The sequence below is a fragment of the Onychostruthus taczanowskii genome, unplaced genomic scaffold (assembly GCF_017590055.1).
Source record: "Onychostruthus taczanowskii isolate IOZ18803 unplaced genomic scaffold, ASM1759005v1 scaffold10, whole genome shotgun sequence".
NCBI classification, from domain to species: domain Eukaryota; kingdom Metazoa; phylum Chordata; class Aves; order Passeriformes; family Passeridae; genus Onychostruthus; species Onychostruthus taczanowskii.
In genome coordinates, this window is record NW_024496526.1 from 17843051 (window position 1) to 17868412 (window position 25362).

The 25362-nt window shown below is 42.4% G+C and overlaps 1 protein-coding gene across 5 annotated transcripts in view; it reads left to right on the top strand.

The window, feature by feature from the left end:
- The window catches only part of TANC1 (tetratricopeptide repeat, ankyrin repeat and coiled-coil containing 1), a 61921-nt gene that overhangs the window by 22260 nt on the left and 14299 nt on the right, over positions 1–25362 (top strand). For 3 of the 5 annotated variants that reach the window (XM_041403427.1, XM_041403420.1, XM_041403454.1), the window contains 11 exons: positions 5797–6000; positions 9835–9936; positions 12433–12554; positions 13491–13680; positions 17010–17267; positions 17847–17966; positions 19074–19355; positions 20204–20361; positions 21598–21829; positions 22828–22994; positions 24232–24839. In XM_041403427.1, coding sequence (XP_041259361.1) covers positions 5797–6000; positions 9835–9936; positions 12433–12554; positions 13491–13680; positions 17010–17267; positions 17847–17966; positions 19074–19355; positions 20204–20361; positions 21598–21829; positions 22828–22994; positions 24232–24839 — 2443 coding nt within the window. The remainder of the gene's footprint in view (positions 1–5796; positions 6001–9834; positions 9937–12432; positions 12555–13490; positions 13681–17009; positions 17268–17846; positions 17967–19073; positions 19356–20203; positions 20362–21597; positions 21830–22827; positions 22995–24231; positions 24840–25362) is intronic. The other 2 variants (XM_041403436.1, XM_041403446.1) reach the window with 2 other exon arrangements.

Genomic DNA, 25362 nt, shown 5'->3' on the forward strand with positions numbered 1-25362 from the left:
ATACTGTTTGAGACTTAGTTTTCATTTGCATTAGTTTCCTTCTTATATTCAGGTATCTTCATGTAAGTGTCTTTGGCTTAAATATGGGTGTACAGACTTCTGAATGTTTGTATAGAATGGAGACTTTATTTCCACTTTGTGTTCCATTGCAGATTGGCATATTGTTAGTTACTTTTGTTTGTCTGCCTTGCCATTTAGGAATATTGTGTACTCAACGAGTTGGATGAAATCTGTGTATTCAGAATTTCCTCTCTTTTATTCACATCATCAGATACAATTAAGAAATTGAGATTATGCTTAGTATTATTTTTCATAAGTAAAATGGCTTTCAAAGGCATGAGCTGTGATCGCTTGTATGAGGTTCCACCATCCCTGTTTTACTTTCTCCTTTTCCTTTCAGCCACAGCCCCTGTTACAAGCCTGACGTGCAGCACTGGGGCAGCACTTGGAATGATAAACAGAAATGAGCTGAAAGTCACTGTCACTGGGTTTTGGGGTTTTTTGTTTGTTGGGTTTTTTTTTGTTTGGTTGTTTTTTTATTTATTGCTTTTATTGCTAGTGGCAGCTAAATTGCTACTCTGGAAAGTGAAGCTGCTGTTCAGAAAAGCCTAATTTTTTCTTAAGACCCAGACCCACTATTTAATCTTTATTTTAAAACTGAGTGTTTTAAGAATTACTTGCCTGTAGCAGTAAAGGTTTGATTCTCAGCTGACTGTGGTCAGCTAAATGCAGCTTTTAAGACCCCTGTCTTGCATTACATCTCACTCAGCATTTCTGCCTAATACACTCTGAACCCTGCTGACAGCATCAAGGTGCCATTCTGGAAAACTGAAAGGCCATTAAATAAAATAAGTTTGCCTTTTAAAATCTAAATGTGTAGATTCAGTTGGCTTTTTCTGTCCAAATGCTCTGTGATATGAGGCTTTGAATTTTAAGAGCAAAGGGCATTTGTGCTGCATAAAGTACACATTCACTGTCTGGAACATTGAACTTGGAATGGAATAGTTTTGAGTTTCAGTTTGACTTATTGTTGTTACTCTAAAAATACCTTGCAACAGAAGAAGCATTGTTTCATGCTTAAAATATGGAGCTGTTTTTGATTATCTTGTGTTGCTTTGCCCACTTTCAGCTGCTCTTGTCAGTTATTTAAGAGCTTAAGCTTTTTTGCTGAGCACTCAGTATTTAATGTGGTGAATGTCTTTTCAGAAGCTAATTCCAGTGATGTATCCCATGTCAAATAAACACCACCCCTCAAAAAAAAATCCTGCCCTTGAAACACATATGGAAATTACTTCAGTGGTCTGAATAACCTCTATTTTTCACTGTTTTCTTTTTTTTTTTTTAAAGAGTTACAGGAGAGCATTAATATTTTGTGTACTGATAAAGTAATCCAGAAATAAATGCCAGAAAGTGAGCAAATAATGCCAAGTACAAGCAGAGTTGGCAAAGGTTGGCCATTTAAACCATTTATTCTAATTTTGCCTGGGTTGTTTCTCACTCATTGCACTTCACTGCTCCCTTTACTCAGGCCATAATGCGTTTTCTTCCCATTCCATGCTAGTTTCTCTCTTTTTCTGGTCTTCCCACAGTCTCGAGACCAAAAGAATGAAATGCTGCTCTCCCCCCGTCCGTGTGTTTTCCATGCCAGCAGCCTGTGTCCTGTCCCAGAAGGCTGGCTGTGGGTGGCTCCACTTGGCAGGAGTGGTTCTGCAGCCCTTGGTCAGTGTTTGCACTGTGTGACTGCACTGCCTTGTCCTGACTGGGACTCCCCAGGCCTCCTGGATTGCCCCCTCCTGGCGCTGGGCTGGCTGTGTGTACGGGCACACGCGTGTAAGCATTTCGGTTTTGAGAGACACAGCCCTTCAAGGGCCGTGCTTATGTTTTACAATGAAAATTAACAACCTTGTACTCAGCCACTGAGCCATGTTACAGAGTTCTGTGTACACTTGCCTGTCAGTTCTATTGATAGAATATCAAACCCACTGGGTTTCGTAATCCTTAAACAGTTTCTTAGTTTCTTACTGCTTAGACGTAGAGATGCCTTGTTCTGGAAGGGACTTTCCAGTTCTTACAGCTGTTTTCTTTTTCCCACGTGTAGTTTCCTTCTGAACTTGTCTGTAAGGTCGCATCTTTTCTTAATGTTTGTTGGGCTGAAACACATCCTGTGAAGCAGAGTGGACTTTGTTAAGACTGTCAGTGGTAATGTGTAATCAGTGCTGGATTTGGTGGTGTCCTTCACTCCATGGGGTTCACAGGGAGCCTTGGTTAGCAACAGCATCCTGCACTTTTTTCTTTTTAAACATCTGAAGCAGAACTACAGAATTTAGGATTTCTTCCATTGTAGCATGATTTTGTATCAGATATTTTTCTTAAGTGGGCTGAGAGTCTTGTTTCACTTTATTAGAAAGGTTAAGGGAGAGGAAGACAAACCAGGCTATCCCAGCAGGGCCTGTTGAGGGAATCCATGGAACATCGTTTTCTCTGTGGCTGCTCAATACCCAGGGTCAAAGAGGCTGCATGTTCAGTGTTTCAGCTCTCACTGTTGTAAAGGTAGTGGTCCTATTCCTTCAGGTTAAAAAGTGATCTGAATTCCCACATCTACATCAAACTCACTTTACACATGTTTTGGTAACATAGGTGGCATTCTTCTGGTTTCTAAGCACCTTATATTGAATGAAGAATTAGATGCATTTTATGATGTTTAATACTAATATAGACAGATGTGAAGGTTTCCATTTTAGTCATCCTCCCTATTAAATAGGATTAGTTTGATCTTGAAGTTCAAGTTCTCTTTTAGAACATTAAGCTCTACAAAATCATTACTGTAATCAGCTATCCTTGTATCTGTATCTAAAGGGAAAAAAAAGTAGTTTGTAATCCGATTATGCCATTCAGTTGCATCCTCAGGTGCAGCTAAACGAGGATTTGGTTTTCATTTTCCAAGCTTTTTGTGCGTGGTTTTTAAAACTTTTTGTTTCTGTGGTTACATTGACCATTGAGTAAGAACTCCGATGTTGATTGATGCTTGTGGAGTGTTTTTGTCCAGAGGCTGCTTGGCAGTGAAAAATGTACAGCTCAGAGGTTTTAAAAAAATGGAAGTGGGGTTTCACAGGACCTTCCCTTCTGTGTTTGTTTTACACTGACAAACTTCTGAGAGGTCATCTTCCTTCCACTCCAGAACTGATGCAGCCTGCTTTATACTCTGGTAGATGCCAGGCAATGTCATGTAATTTTAAAGTATTGTTCTGGTAGCTAAAATATTTTAAATTACTAACCTTTACATTAGTAGCAAGTAATTTTGGGGTTTTGTGTTTGTCTGGCGTCTGCTAATATCTGGGCATTGAAACAGATTGTATTTTGACAGGTTTTTCTCATGCATTTTTCTAGAATTGCTTCCCTAATGTTAAATTGCTGTGTGGGAACATAATCTATTACTGGGTGGATCCCACAAGATCAGTAATTTTGGGTTTGTCTTGTCATGTGTAGAGCCAGGTACGTTACAGGAATTTTCCTGTTATTTGGATGAAATGTGGAGATTGGTCATCAGTCCAGTTTACACAAAATAGAAAGTGCAGGATTAGAATAAATAAAATCTATGGGATAGATGTAGAGACTTAGGAGAGGATGATGTAAGCATGGAAACAGCTTGGCATCTCTGGTTATCCCACACGTAACGGAGCTGGAGGCAGCCGCAGATGAGGTCCCTCGGGGTCTGGGTGCTGCCGTGCCGGGGCCGTCATCTGTGGGTCTGTCAGAGGTGCAGGGGCTCGGCTCTGCGCTCAGTAGGGCAGGGACACCGCAGTGTCCCCAGGGGAGCCCCGGCAGCCAGCCCGGGGCACGGACCGGCCCTGGCCCTGTCCCTGTCCCTGCTGAGCGGAGGGAGCCTCGGAGCCGGCCCTGTCCCTGTCCCTGTCCCTGCTGAGCGGAGGGAGCCTCGGAGCCGGCCCTGTCCCTGTGCCTGCTCAGTGAAGGGAGCCTCGGAGCCGGCCCTGTCCCTGTCCCTGCTGAGTGAAGGGAGCCTCGGGGCCGGCCCCGTCCCTGCTCAGTGAAGGGAGCCTCGGGGCCGGCCCTGTCCCTGTCCCTGTCCCTGCTGAGTGAAGGGAGCCTCGGTCTGTGTAGTGAGGGACAGGGGCTGTGTCCGGCCTCCACCGGGGCTGCTTTTGGGAAGTTCTGGGGAAGAGCTGGTCTGTGCCTGTGGCTGGGGAGCATTCCAGGGGCTGTGGTGTGCATGCTCTGCTGGCTCCCTGCTGTTCCTGGCGTGCATGGTTTCTGAGCTCGCAGGCGTGGCGTTGGTCTATTACCTTGAGTTTAGCAGCTTTTTAGAAAAGGCCTGGACGATTCCTTTCTTGGAATGATATTTGTCTAATAGGTGTCTGTTATGCCACTGTATCATAACCGTTTTACACTTAACACAGGTGTTTTCCTGCTTCAGCAGAACAAAGCACTGTTCAAATACACTGACCATCACTGAGGATACAACACCCTTAGGCTGAAGCCTTGGGTTTTCTCAAATTGTGGGTTTTGCTCCAAAGAGCTGCTCTGTCTGAACGCCATGGTGATGTGAGTGGTAACGTGCAAAGGCTTATTGTAAAATTAGGAAATGAAGTGATTTAAAAGGGGAATTTCTGTGGTCCACATTTTACATTTTTGTCTTCTAAGTCATACTGCTCTCAGAATCTGAGTCATGGAAGCCTGCTCTCCACAGCATCAGGAAAAAGAAAAAACTCAGAGTACAGCAGGAACACAAAATTCCTAAGATGCAGTAGTGTCTCTATATATTGACTGTAAAACATGTTTCCTGTTACTGTCATGATCAAATACTCCTAACTTATTGATTAGAGGTATTTAGCTCCATCCAGCTCTCTTCCATGTTGTAATGTTCCTTATACAATGGAGATGAGTAAATTAATTCAAAATTTAAAATTCTACTAAGAAGGCAATGAAATACACAGATTATGCCATCGTAAAAATGAAAATAGAAATGAAGGAATTGCAGGTGGATGTATCAACCCCTTTGCAAACCCCACCCCTCAGCAGTCCATCTGGAATACTTACAAATTCCAGACTGCAACCTGGATATGTATCTAGTAAAAAGCTGTTAACAGGAATTACAGTATTTTCTAGTTACATATAGCTGCATTACTATTCTACTGTGTTTTCCAACACCTTTTGTAGCAAACTCAGATCTTCTGTATTGAAAAATAAATAATAATATCACCAGTATTAAATCTGTGTTTAAATTGGCTGTTGTAGAAGTTTACTTTTCAAAAGAACAGAGAAAGAGAATCCTTAGCCTCTTTACTGGCACCGAAAGTGGGAAAACAAATTTTAGAGTGCCCATCTGTGAGTGTATATATTAGTAGTCCACCTTTTCATTACATGTAAGGGGTAACCCTACCATTCTTTACCTAGTTCAGTAAACAGTATTTCAGGTGGTCGTGGCTTTCATGCTAATGCAGTGATGCTAAAACACCTTTTTAGTTTGAAAAATACTTTTATCTGCATAGGAAACTTGATGTTAACCCTAAGGATGGAATCTGAAAAGTGCTGACTGTTGAAAGTGAGATTTTTCTTCCCCCTTTTCTCTTTATTACATTAAGTTAGAATGTTGCTTACTTATGTATTTACGTTTTCCCAGTGGTTATCTGGATTCTGAGTGGAGGTGGCACAGTAGGGCGAGTCATGCCCAGCTGTTGCTGGCAGGTGTTTTCTTGTGTTGAATACTTACATTTCAGTGCAACTCTCGGCCGTTTATTTTGGCACATCACCAAATAGATGACAACGTTTTATTTTTAGCAGGTGACTGCTGCCCGGAGAATGCCTCGCAGGTTACAGCAACATCTGGCCACAATGCAGATTTCCCCAGTGGCGAGCAGCCAGGCTCCCAGGACACTTACAGAGCCAGCCTGGCCAAAGGAGTCTCAATGTCACTGCCCTCCTCGCCTCTGCTGCCGCGGCAGTCCTATCTGATGCAGGCAAGAGCAAGCAAGAAGTCTCCAGGTAAGAAGAAGCAATGAGCAGCTAAAATCTGCATAACATGTTAACTCGGTTATTGATAAATGCTGCATAAAATAACATAGTAAAATAATGTTAAACTTTTGCAACGAGAACAAGATTAGTGCATGTTTCCAGGTTAAAAAAAAGTAATTGGCTATTAAATGGAGTGTATTATTTCGTGTGGCAAAAAATTATTCTGTTTGGTGTTGCAGATACTTACATATTGAAGTGTCTGAATGTGATTAAACCTGGTTATTTATGGTTAGTTTATCAGGTAGAGGACTGCTGCAAAAAGCTTTGTTGTTTGTGCATGTGTTAGTGACTGTGTAAGAATGACTATTGTTTGTGGCTTTTACAGTTCAATTATTTTACTTGTATTTCCATACTCAAATGTATTAATAGATAAATTGCTGTGGAAGTGACAAGGAAGTTGTTAGTTTTCAGTGGTTGTGTCCTCAGTGGTGCCTACCCACTGGTGTGGGAGCCAGACTAAATATGGAGCTTCACGGGGTTCCTTTTATCAGCATTCTGTGCATGGAAATCATTCCAGCACACCGGCATCACTTGGGTTCACTGGGGTCAGGGTGGGAGAGACAAGTGAAACTCTCCATGTTCCTGTTGCCTGTGGAGACACTCAACAAGTTTGTAAGATCTGGAAACAGAGTGTCAAAAGCTGGGTTTTGTCAGTGCAGAAAATGCTGAACAGTTGATGAGTTGTGACTGAAAAGCCATATTCATGATGACTGTAGAGTCATTCCACTGTGACCCACAGCCAAGGGGAAAGGTTTCCCCTGATTCTGCAGTGCTGGGAATGCATTGGCATTTATGCATCATTATTTTGTACAAAGACCTAACCAGGCAATAGGAGGCCGACAGAGGCGTAGTGCTATTCCTTTGACTTTCACCAAACTCTTTCTAATGGAAGATGATTCAATATAAATTAGCTGTCTAGTATCTGGGGCAGGGGTAGTAACAAGATTATACTAATGTCCTGATTTCAAAGCTCTCTATTTCAGTAGCATGACAGCAAGTTACAGATCCTTCAGGATACGGTGAGTGAAAGAAGAAAGGACTGCACAGGAGGCTGAAGTAGTGTTCTGAAGTGGGGTTGTAGCGATGAAGTTGTCTAACAATGGTAGAACAAAACTGTAATTTCAGTCCTCTCAGTTGAGCTTCTTCTACTACAAATCTAGAATAAGCATTGTTTGGATTGGTTATCTTAGAGGTGTGCAGCTAAACCAGTGTTTGTTGTCTGAAAGGAGTAATAGTTGATTGTAGTCTGATTTAGGAGGCTCAACTAAAAGAATGAAAATACTGATTTATAAGGGTTATTCCAAAAAAATGGATTGTAGAGTTGAAGATATGAATGAAAGATGATACTGCTGCACTTGAAAAAATGGTTGCAGCTTTCCTTACATTAATGATACAATAATGCTTTAACAGAGAGAGGTTTCCTTGGAAATCAGTGAATTTCCATCAGTGAATGCCAGAGGTGACTCCTGGGAGAGTCTTGCATAAATGTACAGCAGAACTTCAGTAAGTTTTGAAGTTAAACTTCAATTAAAACTTGTAATTAAGAAGCAAATTAATCCTCATACCTGATTCTTGAGACTAGACTAGGTCAGAGAACTGGTTTCATCTCAGGCTGCTGTTCTATGACCTACCCTTGGAAGCCCTGGGGACTGTTCCTCCTGCAAGCACTGTCCCAGCTCCAAGGTCCTGCATCAGACAATCTCTGGGGTCAGTACACCTACAGATCCACTTAGTCCTGATGAGAGGGAAAGGATAGAGCTGCACAGGTTACAATGATCTTCTGAGACATCGGCTCAAAAGTAAAAAAGGCATTAAGAATTACTAGCAAAGCAATAGATGACTTAAAAAAAAACTATTGGTATGGAATTGTATAAATCTGTAGATTGTCCCCCTTGGGAGGAGAGTGTTGTAACACTGGTGATACCAGCTTTAAAAATCTGCACTAGATTTAGGACAGAGCTAGAACAGGCTTCAGGAATGACTGCCAGTGTTGGATGGCACTGAAGAGAAGTCGTGGTAATAGACTGGAGTGGTGTTTGTCCACCTAGGAGAAATGCAGCTCTAAAAAGTGCAGTCACTGTGTCTGGCAGTGTTGTATTCACCTGCTGATGTTGCAGAGTGTGAGAGAAAGGCTGGAGTTAGTTCCTGAAGAAAAATCCATCTAGAACTGCTAAAGAGCAAGTGGCCGCTTTGGCTCAGGACGCGGTAAGGCACTCGGCAGCAGTCACGAGAGCACAGCAGGGAGTGTGTTTTCCCTTACTGAGATTGCTCTGCAATGTGCTGCTGATAAAGCCCTGTCCCAGATGAGCATTCCATCAGACCTGATTCAGCATCCTACAGTTCTGTAAAGCAGCTGCTGTTCTGCAGCCCTTCACATTTAAATGAGTCCTTCCAAGGGTTAATTAATGTGTCCTGTTCTAGATTAGTGCATGAAAATTAATTTACCATGAATTCTCCTACTTGTTGCAATGTTGTATATTGGATTTGCAAGTACTGTAAGTCACTTCCACAGCAGTTTGTGAGGAACAAAATTCAGTAAAGGTTTTCCTCCACATCTTAAAACATGAGTGTTAAAAATATATCCTGAGGATCTTTCTGTGTTGATCTAATTTTACAACTGCTACATGGGTTTTTTTGCTCTTTTAGAGTGAGTGTTTTTTGTAGTCCAACTTTAATATGTTTGATTATACTTTTGCTTACAGATGACAGGTGTGGACTATTGTCTCCTTAAAGAATGTGATTTTGTTTCAAAGGAATGCATTTTTAGCTGCTTTCACCAGGGCCAATGCCCCTTATTTTTGACAGCAGCGTTGGAAGAGCCCCCTCTGGTGTTGGTGCCGAGCTGTTCAATTGACTCAAGAATCTCTACTAAGAGATATAGATAAGTGTTCATATAGGACTGACGCTTCCTCACCAGTATTTCTTAGCTAAGAAATCAGGTTGTCATCATGTTCCCATGTTGCACTTCTAGGTGGAAATCTGAAAGAGCAGATGGGTCCAGCCAGATTGTTCTGGGCAGGTGATGTGTGTTACCCTGTGATGGGGTGGCCAGGCCATCTCAGCTCTGTGGCAGTGTGACCCTGGGAGCCTGAGGCCACAGAGGAGAGATGCAGCTTTTCTTTAAAAGCAGTTATGAGTCTTAAAGTGCTCAGACAAAAGAAATCAATGTCGTTTTTAGAGATTTAATGTAGTATCTGAGGCTGCTGCCAAAAGGAAAGATGAGGTGCTCAATGTGGCTGAAGTGCCACAGCCTAAATATAGGGTGGGGTTTAATATACAAAGTGTGAGAGAGCTTTGGTGTGCCCTTGAACTCTGAACCAAGGAGAAGGATGCTTCTTGAAGACCTGAACTGAGGAAGGGGAAAGTCTCTTTATGAGGGGCAGTGTGGGAGAGTTGGCATCAGACCCACAGTCCCTCTGCAGTGCTCCCTGAAGGGGTTTTGCTGTTCGTGTGGGAAGTGCAGAGCAGGAGGAGCCATGCTTGAGAGCAGAGATGTAGTCCTGAGTTACACATCAGTACGAGAAGAGTAGGGAGACCAGCTACTGGGGTTACATGGAGTATGCAGCTTACACAGCCCATACAATGGGTTTGTTTTCTAGCAGCCTTTGTGCTCTGGAAGGCCTGGAGCATGTGTTCCTCACAAGAGTGGAAGTGCAGCAGCTCGCTGATCTTTGTGATAACAGCTGTGTGTATAAGAAGCAATTTCTCTGCTTTTTTTTACGTGGTAGAGAGTAGATACAGGACACAGGAGCCTTGTGGTCCGTGTGGAAGCAGTTCAGTGTGCTCCCTTTGTTCCCACTGCAGGGCCGGTCAGGAAGCCCAAGTATGTGGAGAGCCCCAGGGTGCCAGGTGAGGCAGCCCTGGCGCTGCAGAGGAGGCCGGAGCCGGGAGAGCCCAGCGCCAGTGGTGAGCGTCCGCCCGGCGAGTGTCTGTCTGTCCGCCCGGCGAGCGTCTGTCTGTCTGCTCGCTGTCTGTCCGCCCGGCGAGTGCCTGTCTGTCTGCTTGCTGTCTGTCTGCCCGGCGAGTGTCTGTCTGTCTGCTCGCTGTCTGTCCGCCCGGCGAGTGCCTGTCTGTCTGCTTGCTGTCTGTCTGCCCGGCGAGTGTCTGTCTGTCTGCTCGCTGTCTGTCCGCCCGGCGAGTGCCTGTCTGTCTGCTTGCTGTCTGTCTGCCCGGCGAGTGTCTGTCTGTCTGCTCGCTGTCTGTCCGCCCGGCGAGTGCCTGTCTGTCTGCTTGCTGTCTGTCTGCCCGGCGAGTGTCTGTCTGTCTGCTCGCTGTCTGTCCGCCCGGCGAGTGCCTGTCTGTCTGCTTGCTGTCTGTCTGCCCGGCGAGTGTCTGTCTGTCTGCTCGCTGTCTGTCCGCCCGGCGAGTGCCTGTCTGTCTGCTTGCTGTCTGTCTGCCCGGCGAGTGTCTGTCTGTCTGCTCGCTGTCTGTCCGCCCGGCGAGTGCCTGTCTGTCTGCTTGCTGTCTGTCTGCCCGGCGAGTGTCTGTCTGTCTGCTCGCTGTCTGTCCGCCCGGCGAGTGCCTGTCTGTCTGCTTGCTGTCTGTCTGCCCGGCGAGTGTCTGTCTGTCTGCTCGCTGTCTGTCCGCCCGGCGAGTGCCTGTCTGTCTGCTTGCTGTCTGTCTGCCCGGCGAGTGTCTGTCTGTCTGCTCGCTGTCTGTCCGCCCGGCGAGTGCCTGTCTGTCTGCTTGCTGTCTGTCTGCCCGGCGAGTGTCTGTCTGTCTGCTCGCTGTCTGTCCGCCCGGCGAGTGCCTGTCTGTCTGCTTGCTGTCTGTCTGCCCGGCGAGTGTCTGTCTGTCTGCTCGCTGTCTGTCCGCCCGGCGAGTGCCTGTCTGTCTGCTTGCTGTCTGTCTGCCCGGCGAGTGTCTGTCTGTCTGCTCGCTGTCTGTCCGCCCGGCGAGTGCCTGTCTGTCTGCTTGCTGTCTGTCTGCCCGGCGAGTGTCTGTCTGTCTGCTCGCTGTCTGTCCGCCCGGCGAGTGCCTGTCTGTCTGCTTGCTGTCTGTCTGCCCGGCGAGTGTCTGTCTGTCTGCTTGCTGAGTGTCTGTCTGTCCGGCCGTGCTCCGCGTGCTGTGGGGTGAGATACCCGTTCTGTGCTGGGGGCAGGCCTTTGCAGGAGGAGCTGCTTGCCGTTACTCCTGCCCTGTCCGTAGAGCTGTCTCAGTTCCTGGGGCTGGTCGTGCCCTGCAGGCAAAGTGATGTCCCAGTGTCTTGACTGCCACATAGAGCAAAGGCCTTTGCTGTTTTTCTGAACTTGTTTTTTATTATAAATTGACTCAAATGTGTAGCTTTGCGTTCCTTTCAGTGCTTCATTTTAGAAATTTTATAAAAGTTTGCTGATTAAGGCTGTAACAGTTAACTCCTGTGCTGGTAAAGCTGGGAGCAGACACCTCCCTAGAGTTAATTGGCATTCTTGGAAAGTTTGGTTAAAATCTGACTAGTACCTGACAGAGTGTGGCTTTTACAGTGAGTGTCATGACATATGTCAGTATATATAATATAATTTTAGGTTAATTTTTGAGTTTAACTAACCTCATTAAGCTCAATGGATATAACTGATGGTGTTCCAGGTGAAAATTCTTTTGTCTTCCTTTTGTTTCAATTTTAAGGGAAACTACCATTTAAAAAGGCAGTGTTTTCTTTCTAAACAGTCTGTCTTTCTAAAATACAGGTGCTTAGTAGCAGAAATAGAACTATTTGAAATTGTTTTCACCATCTACTTGATATAGTATAGTTAGCCTGGTTGCTCTTGTGCCTTCGTCTTCACAGCCATCTTCTAGTGCTGGCATTAAAGTTCTGGTCCAGCTGGGAGAGTATGTAGTCTTCGTCCCCTAATCTGAGGGTGCTGTGCTTGACTGCTTTTGTTGCAGGTTTCCTCATTTTGAGTTTTGTCTTGTTTTATCTGTTGGATGCTAGAAGACATTTCAAAGCACTGTATTGATAAAATTGCATATCTTTGCGCCAGAAGAGCTGGGACTTTTAGAACTGGTGTCACATCTTTTGCATAGCAAGCAAAACAAAAAATGTATGGTACTAGTTCTGGTGTTAACTGTGAGATTACAAAACATCTATGTTATTAACCTCTACTCTTCACATTTTTACATGACAGAAATAGAATTTCAGCTTGCCACGAAGCTTTGATAGCATTGAGCTTAATGCTGCTCTTAGGAGAATTGTTGTGTTATGTCAGTAATCAGTCCAGTGATGAACTCATTGCACTTAAACATTTCTGGTTTGACTGGCAGGTGGGTTTTTCCTCCCCTGGATTTGTGCAATTATGCAGAGGATCCAAGACCCACCTGCAATTAAAAGTCTTATGGACAATTTGGTTGGACTTTTTCTACGTCTTTTAGCAGTTCCCAAATAAAAGACTCTAACCTTCAATTTTTTTTCCTCCCAATCCAAAGCAAAGCCTGACAAAGACTCAAGCTGTTCTCCAGCAGCACAAGAATTGATGACAAGATTGGGGTTTTTACTGGGAGAAGGGATCCCAGCTTCTGCTCACATGGAAGAGAAAAGCGAAGTTATGGTAGGAAAATGGAATATAATCTTTTAATGTTCATCCTGTTTCAGAGAGGACTAATCTTACTTTGTCTATCTGCTAGTTGCAGTTACTTGATATCTATGGAAATACCATCCATTTTAATAGAAATAAAGTAGTAGAATTGGACTTTCATTTTAACAAGTGTTTGTTTTCAGGAATTCAAGATCAATTCACAATTTCAAATCACACAAAATGAATAGATTTCTCATCATTTCTGGAGGTTAAATCTAACCTACTGTGAATGTGAATAGCTTCTAGAATTCTCTCTGCTTTTAGTATTTAGGAGGAAATTTTTGCCAAGAATGGAGAAGGGCAGCATTTTGTTAAAATGGGAGCATGCTTGGGGAGAAGGGTGTGTTTATTTCTTCTTGAGAAGTTCACTTCAATCAGACAGTCCTTCTCTGTCATTTGGGGTAGAGGGGTTGGAGAGAAGCAGGCAGCTACTATCCACATGAAACTCACCTGGTAACTAAAACTTCACAGTAACTACCAACCTCTGCTCCTCCCCCTTGCTCTCTCCACTTTTAGTTCCAGCCCTCCTAAATCTTAGTGCAGCAGTTTGGGTTTTCTCCCAAATTTTCAGTGAAAAATTAATAAGACTGCAGTTTTTCAACTCAAAGAATAAATACAAGAGGTGGAGGGGAGGGGTATCCAGTAAAGTGTTAAATAGAGAAGAGATCTGCCTCACTACAGCTTTTTCACTGAACTGTGAAATTCCCTTTTTAATTCAGTGGTCACTTTAAGAGTAATATGAAGGATTAAGGTTCCCAGTCTAGACAAAGCTTTCACTTCTTGAAGTCTTTACTTGAGAAATGGGCTCTTTGCTTTGCTCTTGTTCCACCTCAGCTCGAGGTGTGTAGTTCTCAGCCCAGCAGGGTCCTGCCCGCTGTGCAGTGAGCGTTTCTTGCTCTTCCCTGGCAGTGTGCGGTCGCCAGCCAAGGAGTGAGTCCCTGCTCCACCCTCACCAGCAGCACGACGTCGCCCAGCACCGACAGCCCCTGCTCCACCCTCAACAGCTGTGCTGGCAAAGCAGCAGCCAGCAAGGGCAGTCCCTGCGGCACCATCAGCACCCCCAGCTCCACCCTGGAGAGCAAGGACAGCGGCATTATAGGTGAGCGTTTTCATCAGCGCCTGGGAGAAATTACTTTCCTCTTAATTGTGCAAACCTGAGCACAATCCTGACCTTTGTGTCACCGTGTTTGGTTTTGCACTGTCTATGGATCCCATTTTGAAAGATTGAAATCCTGTTCTTGGCTACAACAGCTGCTCTTATGTATGTGCATTTCTCTTCTTTTGTTTTCCTGGTGCAGTTCTAATTTCTCCACTTTTCCTTTGAAATAATTGCTTTCCTTTGTTTTTTCTCCATTTCTTGTTTTCTTACGCCTTTTTTCTTTTCCATTCTAGAGGTCTTAACAGTGCTTTTCATAATGGTGAAGCACAGCAGGGCTTGAAGTTGATTTAATTTCCAGATGAGGAAACAATAATTGATGTGATTTTTTATGAGAATAGCTTAAATTAAACTGTCTAAAAAAAGTGCAGACTTTTGAGTAATTGGCATGAAAATGAAGCTAATATGGGACATTGTGGAAGAGATGAAATGGTGTGATCCTCTGTTGAAAGATTGCTGAATTGAGGATATATATGCATCTTGTGTAGAGAGTCCATGACCATTGGAGGCACCCACCCTCACAGCCCAGCTGTTACCAGCTCCTTGTACCAACCAGCTGAGTAAAAATAATTTTTACTGATCGATTACCCTAAGAGACATTGTTTGTCATGGGTCAAGAGACTCCTTTATAAAACTTAAGTGTTTCAGTTGTAAGAAAGTGATTTTGTGTACTCATTCCATGTCAGATTGATACTTGATCAACTTCATATTCGATCCAGTTTTGAGATAGCATGAACATCTTGGTGTAAAGGAAAGGATATATCAGAATTGTTGCTTTTGGAAAAAGAGCACAAATGTAGATACTGATATGAACATACTAGCCATGCTTGACAAGCTTGAAATAGTCCAAGAGTATGTCCATGCTGTAAAAAAGGTCAGAATGGCCTCATGATTGTTTAAAATAGTGTACTGGCATGACAACATCATTACTATATAACCTTGTAAGTACCAGTGTTTTAGAGAAAATATTTTAGAACAGTGATAAAAGTTTTACGTACTGAACTAGTGAAAAGGAAGAATGAGTGGAAGTTCACCAGGGGGAACTTCCTGGTGGCTCCTTCAGTCAAGTACCTGTGGCTCATGGCTGCGGGACCGCGTGGACATCATCCACTGCTCCTCTGCAGAGCTGCTGTTCATGCATCAAATTCCAGAGCAATTTGAACAGCCCCAGTCTCTTGGCTACCCATGGCAGCACCCCTTACATCTATAAAGGCATGAAACCGAGGAGGGAAAGAAGAGGCTCCTTTCTGATAAGTGACCTGTGCTTTTGGTTTTTATATACAAGTATGTCTGTGCCTTCAAATTTGATATTAGTACATGTGCATTTTAAATTATGTTTAGCAAGTATATGTTTTCTAATGTCTTTGAGAGAGATCATCCAGCCATGAAAATATCTTGCTCCTTCGTGCTGTTTATGTGGGCCTCCTTTGTATTTCTACTCCCACAATGTTTTCCAGACCAGCAGACTGATGGGAAATCCGTCTTTTCTCCCTTTTGCTCTTTTTTGCTTACAGTTCAGGTTTCCTTTAGTTTTCCAGTGTTTTACTGCTGTAGCTGAATTCTTCTTTGCTTCTGTTGAGGTTGATGTAGCTGCAGTAAAGGCAAGTTTTAAACTTCAGCAGGGAGCTAAGCAGGAGAAAAGATTGGGCTGCTGGCCAGAATAAAAGCTTTGCTGGATCCTTGCTGCTGTGTCAGGATGGAAATCTTGAGCAGCCAGGTTTGCTGGAGTGGTTTGCACTTCACTCCAAGAGGAATCAAGGTTTTAAAGATTTCGTACTTCAGGAGGAGCCAGATTTTTTTGATACAACAATAAAAATAAAATAAATTTGTCATATGGAAGTACAGTCTAAGTGTGTGCAAAGATTAATGGGGTGCCTGGAAAGTTGGGTTTTTTTCTTCTACCACCTCTAAATTGTATGTCATATTATTGGTATTTCTTAGAATATGAGCTGTTGAATTGAAGTATCCAGTCTTCTCTTTCTTATGAACGTGAGTGTAAGCTGGAGGAACGGAGTTGTACAAGTACCTCACCATCCTGCATGGCTGAAGCTTCAGTGCAGCTGGTGTGGAAGGAAACTTGGTCCTTCTTTGACTGCACCAGGCTCAGCGATGCAGGAGCCACCCCTGTAGTTGTGTTTTGTTAGCAGTCCAGTATGCCAGAATGTTTTCATTAAAGAATGGGCCAGCTGAGTGTAGAATAGCCACAAATATGGCTTTAACTCTTAAATTGGTAGCCTGGGAAGGACCCAGAATTCACACAGATATTATAGTTTGAACTGGTATTGATTTTTTTTTTTTTTTTTTTTTTTTTTTATCCTGATGCCCTTTCATCCTATTTCGTGTTTTCCTCTGTTGCATTAAAGTGTTCAAAATGCATTGAGTGTTGACTTAACCTTCAATAAATATTTGTTGTTCAGTTATTTTGTGAGAGTTTAATGTAAGTAGTTGAAAAAATTTTAAACAGAGTGGTTTCAGTATTAGTTGTACAAAAAAGTACATATCTGCAAAGTGTTCCTAATTAGGCAAGGAGGTTAGCATAGTTTTATTAAACATTACTCAAGTAGGTCTTCAGGAATATAAAGTCTTCACGTTATTGTAGGAGGCCTTGATTAAATACAATCTCAGACAAGTACAGACACACTGATAACCCTCAGCTACCAAACTGGAGCATTTGGATCCCACTGGATAATGCAGTTGGTGTTGTCTCTCATCCATGGAGTCACTGCAGCAGCAGAAACTGCTGCTCTGTACCACAGCATCCAAAAACACCTCAGTGGTCTTAGCTGCCTTTTAGCTGAGGGTCTCTCTAGATCTGTGTTCCTTATTGCCTAGCATATGAAATTTTCATAGCAGAAAGTGCCCCCTTTCCCCCCAGGCCTTTATTTGACCTCCTGTTTATACTTCAGCACTCTTTAAAAACATAAATCAATATGTTTAATATAATCTGAAATTTTATTAATATACTCTACTGGTTCTGATTCATCATGCATCTGCTCCTGTTTGCTCTTTCTGACAGTGAAATGTAGTAGGTGCTTAAGAAAGGAACAGTAAATAGCTTACTTGCAGGAAGGTTTCTGTCAAGGTTGGTTTGCTAGGTAAATGGGTACAGGCTGATTGTCATCATGACGTGATCATGTATTTTCAGTGAGATGGACTTCTGAACAACATGGAATTTTAGTCGTTTATGTTTCACAATGCCATTTGAGAATGGAAATTCTTATGTATGTGCCAAATTCCTCTGACTTTACTTGGGCTTTTTCCCTCTTTTTCAGCCACTATAACAAGTTCATCAGAGAACGATGATCGTAGTGGATCTAGCTTAGAATGGAGTAAGGATGGGAGTCTCAGAGCTGGAAAACACCAAGGCATCAGCCGTGATCGAAGAACAGATAATTGTTCACCAGTTGCAGAAGAGGAAGCCATTGGCTCTTCTGAGAATTTGCCAAAAGAAGTATCAACGGGAGAGGGTCCCCTTCCTTACCCTCAGAGTTCTGCCTCTCTAATAATGCCTCGTCCAAACTCCGTTGCAGGTAAAGTCCTGAGGTCAAAACCCAAGGGTGTTCTTAATGATAGCACATTTCTTTTGAATCTTTCTGTTGTTAGTATGAAAGTATCTCTATAGAATAAAAAGAAAAAAGCCTGTGTTTTGAACTGAATAGATGAGCATTACCTCATTTGTTTAAAACTGTGATCCAGAAGGCTCTTACCATGGTTTTTGGTAGGTATTGATTAGGTCAGGACTTTGAAACCCTTCAGAAGTCCATCAGTTATTCCGGGACACTGCCTGGTGACAGGTAGTGTATTAGCAGGTAATACCTGAACCTGGTCAGAACACTTCTGACCTTGCTGGTGTGGTTGTTTCTACAGTAAAAAGGAGAACTCTCTCAATGGGAGATCTAAGGGCCATTTAAACAGGGAAAACTCAACAAAATCTTTAGTCAGCTTGGTTGAAACGCCTTTTGCAAATGTTGCAACGTGAATGACTTTGTTGCCATTGTCTAGAAATCCTTCTCTGTAAGTAACAGGCAGATTAAGGACTGTAATAAATAATAACATTATTTGTAACTTGTGTTGAGAGAATAATAAGCTTCAGTTCTTTAATACTTTAGCAACAAGTTCAACCAAATTGGAAGATTTGAGTTATTTGGATGGACAAAGAAATACTCCTTTACGAACTTCAATTCGCTTACCTTGGCACAACACCGCTGGCGGAAGAGTGCAGCAGGAAGGTAAAGGCAGAGATATTTATTTATTTGTGCATCTGTCTGGCACAGTCACACATTCCTTCAGCAGTTTGGAGCATGGCTGGGCTGCGAGCTTTGTGACCAGCCCTGTCCTACAGTGTTATTGTGGAGTGCTCCTGACAAGTCACTCTGCATGTCTGCCAACAAGATACTTGCTTACACTTTTTCCTGCACAATGCTATGGTTTAGAGATGGAATGTGTGTGCATCCGTTACAACCGATAACAATTAAAGGCAGAAAAATTTAAGTGAACTCCTAGTAAAACTGATCTTGAGATGTTCTTTTTCTGGGTAATGGTGTGCCTTAATGTGCTGTCGTCAGGAGTCACACTGAGGGTCGTATGTAGATACTATGCTGCCCTTTTCCATTTCTGGCTTTTCACAGTCACAGATTAATGCTGAAACAGAGGTTGTGTAACATTACATTTGGCTAATGAATCTTTAGAGCATATTATTGGTGAATATTATTATTTCTGTAAATTTTAATGTATTTTATGCAATCAAACACAAATTCTTTCCTAAGTCATCAAATGTTTCCCAGATGTATATATCAAAGTAATCAAAGTAATCAAAGGTGTAACTACTGATCCTGTGACTTGAAAAGTACAGAAAAACAAGGTAGTAATTTTTTTTTTTTTATTACTTTAAGGAGTTTTTTTTAATACAGAAAAATTATGTTATTCTCTGTACCTTTTTCTGTTTCTCTGTAAATGTCCTTACAGTTTTGAAGACCTAACACTGTGATGCTCAGCACATAGTTCACTCAAAACTGAAAAATGGTCCTTCCCTGTTCGTAGAATTATTAATGCATTATTAAGAAAACTTTTTGGATTCTACAACTTACTAACTTGAGTTCAGTGGTAAAAAAGTAGATTGTACCTGTAGCTTCTTTCCTCTACAATTTAATTAATGCAAAAATTATGGAGATGACCTGAACTGAGGCAATCAGATTTTATTGCTTTCCTGGTGGAAGCACTAGAATGTCTGATTATGACTGATAGTAACAAAGCTTCTATGACCTTCTGAAACCATGCTGTTTGATTGCATGTCAAGTTTCTTCTGGTAAACTTTCCTCCCTGACACATCTTTTCAGCTCGTTTCATCCCCTATAAGCCTCAGGACATTTTGCTGAAGCCGCTGTTGTTTGAGGTGCCAAGCATAACCACAGACTCGGTGTTTGTTGGAAGAGAATGGCTGTTTCACACCATTGAAGAAAAACTGCAGAATCCTGACCCAGCAGAGAGCAGGGGAGCAGTCATTACTGGAAATGTGGGATTTGGGAAGACTGCAGTCATTTCACGGCTGGTGGCACTCAGCTGCCATGGGAGTCGCATGAGACAAATAGCCTCCAACAGCCCGAGTTCATCTCCTAAAAGTATGTTCTTTTTCTGGGTAATGGTCTGGGCTAATGTGCTGACTTCAGGAGTCACATGTTTTTGGCTTAAGGTAGTCAGGCCTCATCAAGTCTTTCGCAAACACTTTTTTCTTCCAGTGAGCAAAGGAAGGGGTTAAATTTTGTGTTGTGACAAATACCTTCAAAGTGACATAATGTGGGCTCAGCCCATCAGAGAGGTGGTATAACACAGGCAGCGTGCAGGGTCTCTTCTTCTTGTCAGACAGTGTGTACCCCAAGCTCTGAGGATGTGACTGCAGCAAGCTTTGTCTCTCACAAGTTTGGAAAGGGAGCAGTGAGTGTTTGTCCTGCTGTGTACCCACTGTGTATGCTTTCCATAGAATTTTTGTATAGGTGAGAATAAAGCTGTAGAGAAACCCCTTCTGTCTTCTGCTGGGATATGTAGCATCCTGTCACCAGACCAGTCCAATGCCTACATTAACTGGAAGGATGGTGAGACTGTCATTACTGCTGTTTCCCTGCCTGACACTTCAAATGTTATTATTACTAATAATAACAATGATAAATTTCCAAAGAGTTCAGTCATATAGTAACTACTAGTTTAAATGAGTCATTGTATGTGTAGTTTTCTGAAGGAAAGTCTTCACATCAGCGTGGTTTTGCTTTCAGTAATTCTGTAGTTTTGATATAACAGTCAGTTGAGTTGTTTTGCGTGCCTGTATTTATCAGGCTAGTTGCAGGCTTCTTGAGTAATGGTATTGCTCAGTTTCCATTTTTACTCTAGCAGTAAGGTAATCTGTGGTGTTTTCCTAGAAACCAGTCTCCTATCAGCAAATTTGCTTTCTCTTGTATTTGTTGCCTTTTACAAGCAGGTGGTGACTCCTGCCAGGAGATTCCCCTCAGCCAGGTACCCCCGTGTCCCCCTCCTCCGTCAGGTGACACCAACACCATGAAGGCTCTGACTTGTTCTGGTGCTCCTGAATACAAAACCCAGACAGGGGATTCTGTGAGACGCCTTGCTTCAAAGGTGAGTTGTCACTTCCTGAGAGATGTTCAGTGTGTTAGAACCCTCCAGCCGGGATCAGTTTGCTTTGCAGAGCCCCCGGGAGGCGGCGGGCAGTTCTGGGAGAGGGGCAGCACCGCGGCACCTCTGCACGGTGCCTCTTCTGGCTGGAGAAATCAGCTGCCTGCCCCTTGCACTGGTCAGGCCATCACCTGAACCCTGGTCTTACAAAGAGTTCCCTTTACAATTGCTCATCGATTTTGTGTGGGTGTGGGAGGTTGGGATCCTTTCCTTGCCAAAGGGGCTGTATGTTTTCTACAGGTAGCTGCTCAGTGTACCTTTGAAAAGCAAAATGCAGGGCAGGGGGAGGCAGGGAAGATAAAATGTTTGGTTCTTGTATAGCCCATCTATATGCTATGATACAGGTTGAGTCAGAATGTAGTTTTATTTTCCATCCTCTGAAAGCCTGAAGTAATTTTTGTATTAGATTATTATGTTAGGCATTTTATTTTTTGCCTAAGTAGTAAAATTACTGAATGTCTGAATTGCATATTTTATATGAATAATTGTAGGGGAAACATGAGATCTTTAACATTTGCAGTCTTTAAAGTGATACATATTCGTTTGAAGCAGTGTTATGAAAACTACTGAAGTGCAGGCTTTTTATTTTCTGTGAACACTATGTTTTCCTTGCAATCTGTTTTGGGTTTTTTTACCCCAAAGAAATATGGGTTATCTCCTGGTTTATTTTTAAGTAATACACAGCTTTGAAATACTCAGAATAAAGCCAGTTGTTGTATTTCTCCATTTGCTTATGTAAGCATGTCTTTAATAGCTGTCTGTCATTTCCTTTTGCCTGATGATCAAATTAGTCCTTAGGTTGTTACAGTGTGGGACATGGTGTGTTAAATTACAGCTACGAGGTTACCTAGTCAGACCTCCAGGTTACTTTCGTGCTCAGTTAATCAGCTGCTTACCCACTGTATCCAAATACCATGAACTCAAATTGTGTTTTCATGCCAGAATCTGGCACTTTGATTTCTTTTCCTCTCTGCATGCCCTGCAAGGTCAAAAACCTATTTCATTGCCTTCCTCCTTGTGTTTGACCCAGACTATCAGAGACTGTTACAGCTTGGGATCTAACACTGAAAAGGATTTTGTAGTTGAGAGAGAAAGTTAATAACACTTTATCATAACTGCACTAACCAGTAACCAGCCAGAATTCTGAAGGAGTAATGGTTTTTTTTTGTAATTCTGCAGGTCGTTGCTTATCATTACTGCCAGGCTGATAACACGTACACGTGTCTGGTCCCCGAGTTCGTGCACAGCGTGGCCGCTTTGCTCTGCCGCTCACATCAGCTAACAGCATACAGAGATCTCCTCATCAGAGAGCCTCACCTGCAGAGCATGCTGAGCCTCAGGTCTTGTGTCCAGGATCCAGCAGCAGCTTTTAAAAGGGGAGTGTTGGAACCACTCTCAAACCTCAGGAGAGGTACGTTAAGCGGGAGGTGACTTGGAAATGGAATCTAAACTGCATAAAGAGTGGAAAAAAATATTAAAAATAAAGCAGAACATTCGTGGACAAGGGAATTTCTTAATTGTGCTAGTTGTTTGTAACAATAATAGATGGGGTTTAAACAGTTGATTCGTGTTTAAATTAAAATTCTGTGAAACTTATTAAAGGTCATAGAAACTTTATATTTACTTTTTTGCTGGAAAACGGGAAGACAAGCTATTAGCTTGAAGTTAAGGCTGGCACATTCACATTAAAGGATTTTATTTTAAGATGCATTTGAGTTTTGTCACATACTTTATAATTTTTTGAGCCTAAATATCTGCAAAGTGGATGTAGATTTTGCTTGCTTTTAAAATCGATGTGGCAGTTTTCCAACAATCACAAAATCTCCTAAGCTGAAGAAGACTCTCCAGGATCATCAATCTGGCTCCTGTCCCTGGACAGACACCCCAACAATCCCACCCTGGGCATCCCTGGGAGTGGTTTCCAAACGGTCCTGGAGCTCTGGCAGCTCTGGGAGTGTGCCCATTCCCTGGGGAGCCTGGGCAGTGCTCAGCACCCTGAGGGAAGAACCTTTCCTGATATCCACCCTAACCCTCCCCTGGCACAGCTGCAGCCATTCCCTGCAGTATGGTGTGTAAAAGAAAGCATGTAGCAACGTGGGTTTTGTATTTAATAAAACCCAGGCAAACTCCCCTTGAAAACAGCTGCTTCCCAGCACATGCCAGCTCCTGATCTGTGGCAGAGTGGGGGCTTTGCCTGCATATGAACAGAATATATCACTCCTGTTAAAACGGTGTTTAGTCTTCTGACGTTGTTTTTAATCTCCTAAATAATGCTTGAATGCCATAAGGTGTACTGGTGTGCATGAATGTACATTTTTGTTTCTTGACATAGGGAATTTGAGGATAAAGGTGTGTCACTTTAAGGGAGAATGTGTTTTTATCCTTTCCTTTTTTATTCTCAAATTTCAGAGCAGAAGATTCCTGAGGAAGACTACATAATTTTGGTAGATGGTTTAAATGATGCTGAATTTCATAAACCTGATTATGGTGACACAATTTCTTCATTTATCACAAGTATAATCTATAAGTTTCCTCCCTGGCTGAAGCTCATTGTGACTGTAAGAACTAATTTCCAGGTAAAAACATCTTTTAATGCTTTTCTTACTCTCAAAGACCAAATAATTATTTCTATGGGTGCAGCTGCATTGTTATGAAAAATACAGGGTTTAGAGGAGCTCAGAGTCTCTTGGATTTTTTCCTTTGTTCCTTCGTTACATGTTTATTTTGCAGTGCACAGATACAATATTGGAGGCCTTTTCCATTGTGAACCACTTTATTGCAGCTGTCAGTAGAGTTGCTAATACAAGAAACGGGGAAATCTGAGTCTGTTCCCTTGTACTTCAGGAGGGCAGTGTTGAGGGGCAGCTGTGCTTCAGTACAGAGTTTATTTCTTCTCTGCTTTCTTACCACTAGCACTCAGGGTGTTTAACTGGCTGAAGAGTTTATTTCTCAACTAGATTTTTGGCTTTAAAAAAGGATTTCTGTAGCAGAGACTGTTCCCTCTCTGGAGACTGGAGAAGTGTGTCTTTGCTTAAAACGTCTCACTAGTTGGAAAGTGCAGCTTTCTGAAATCCATTTAATTACATAAAGTGGAATAGTTCCTTTTTGTGTTGTGAATGTCAGGAGATGTTTGCTAAACCTTTCTAATATATCACTTTATGTAAGAAGTTTCTGGTTTAAGTTAGAAGTTGCAGAAGTGTTTGTTTTAAATGAAGGTCTTTTGGATCTTTATGTAAATAAACATAAAAGTATTCTGTGTAACAGAAGCATGAAAGTGTGTTCAGGTGAACCTGCTTAAACGTCTGTGCTGTGCTTGGTACTTGTACCTCAGGCACACGGGTCTGGGGATGTGTGCACAGCACCTTTCTGGTACATTGCTCCTGGAAGGTGAAATTACAAGGGGAGTCTTTTCTCTCTTGTCATTTGTGATAATTCTTAATAAAACATTTCTGCCTGATACATCATTCCTTTTGCCTCCCCCTTTCCCTGTCTTAGGGTCCAGTTCTGGTAACTGTTTTCCATTTACTTGACTTTGAAGTGGTCATTTCTCATCCCCTTCAGTTACTGAGTTTGGTCAGAGAAATATTTGAGACCTTCCTATGAAAAATGATAAAACGTAAAAATACTGTTCTGCCTCTTAAGAGGAGGCAATATTTGCGAAACCATCTCAGGGTTACTGAATTCCTCTTTGATCTGGTACTCACTACAGAAGGGAAATGTAGCAGGGATGCATCGTTGAGTTCTCAGTGCTGGAATGCTGTCATGTCTTTGATTTGGTTTTTTTTCTATTTTTCCCCCCTCTCTCCCTCACAGGAAGTGGTAAGCTCTCTGCCATTTATTGCAATATCCCTGGATAATTTTCCAGACAACAAAGGAATTCACGATGATTTGAACGCTTATATTCAGTACAGAATTAATAACAGTGAGGAAATTGTAAACAACATGTCTTTAAATGGAAAAGCTGATGCAGCTACAATTGGGAAAGTGAGTAACCACCTGATCATGAGAAGCCTGGGATCTTATCTCTATTTGAAACTCACTCTGGATCTTTTCCAAAGAGGTCATTTAGTAATCAAAAGTGCAAGCTACAAGGTTGTTCCTGTGTCTCTGTCAGAGCTGTACTTGCTGCAGTGCAATATGAAGTTCATGACAAACTCTGCTTTTGAGCGAGCTCAGCCCATATTGAATGTGGCACTGGCATCCCTGCATCCCATGACAGACGACCAGATTTTCCAGGCTATTAATGCAGGACAAATAAACAGTGAACAACAGTGGGAAGACTTCAGCCAGAGGATGGAAGCCCTTTCGTGTTTTCTGATCAAGAGACGTGACAAAACACGCATGTTCTGCCACCCTTCCTTCAGGGAATGGCTTGTCTGGAGAGCAGAAGGTGAAAACACTGACTTCTTATGTGAGCCCAGGTAAATTAAAACTGCAGTAATTCATGTTCAAATAACCAAAATTTAGGTTTTTTTAATTTGATTGCAACAATAGATGGAAGAGTGATGTTAAAAATACAGGTGCACCTAATTTTTTCCAAAATGAAATTTTTTATATATTTAGAGGTAATGTGACTTAAGATTCAAAGTTTACAGTGTGTAATTGACTCTGGAAATCAGAAGTTTGCGTCTGACTTTGCTACCTTCATGGAGAAATTACAGTGCTGTATTGTTACTAACACAGCAAAATTGTTTAGAATCCTGTGCAGCAGCACCTTTTGTATGTAATGTAGAATGCAGGAATAGAAAGAACAGATCATTTGTGCTTTTTAAATGTAAAAAATATTGAGACATTTTGTGCTGTAATTACATCCTGCTGGCATTGTTCTAGTTTGTTCCAGCTCACTTTCTGTGACTTTGGGAGCCAGAGTTGGTTGAGTTGGAGACAGTGGCTGTTACTGTTTGTTGTGTTCTCAGTCAGCTCCCCTTTTCTTTTTTTTTTTTT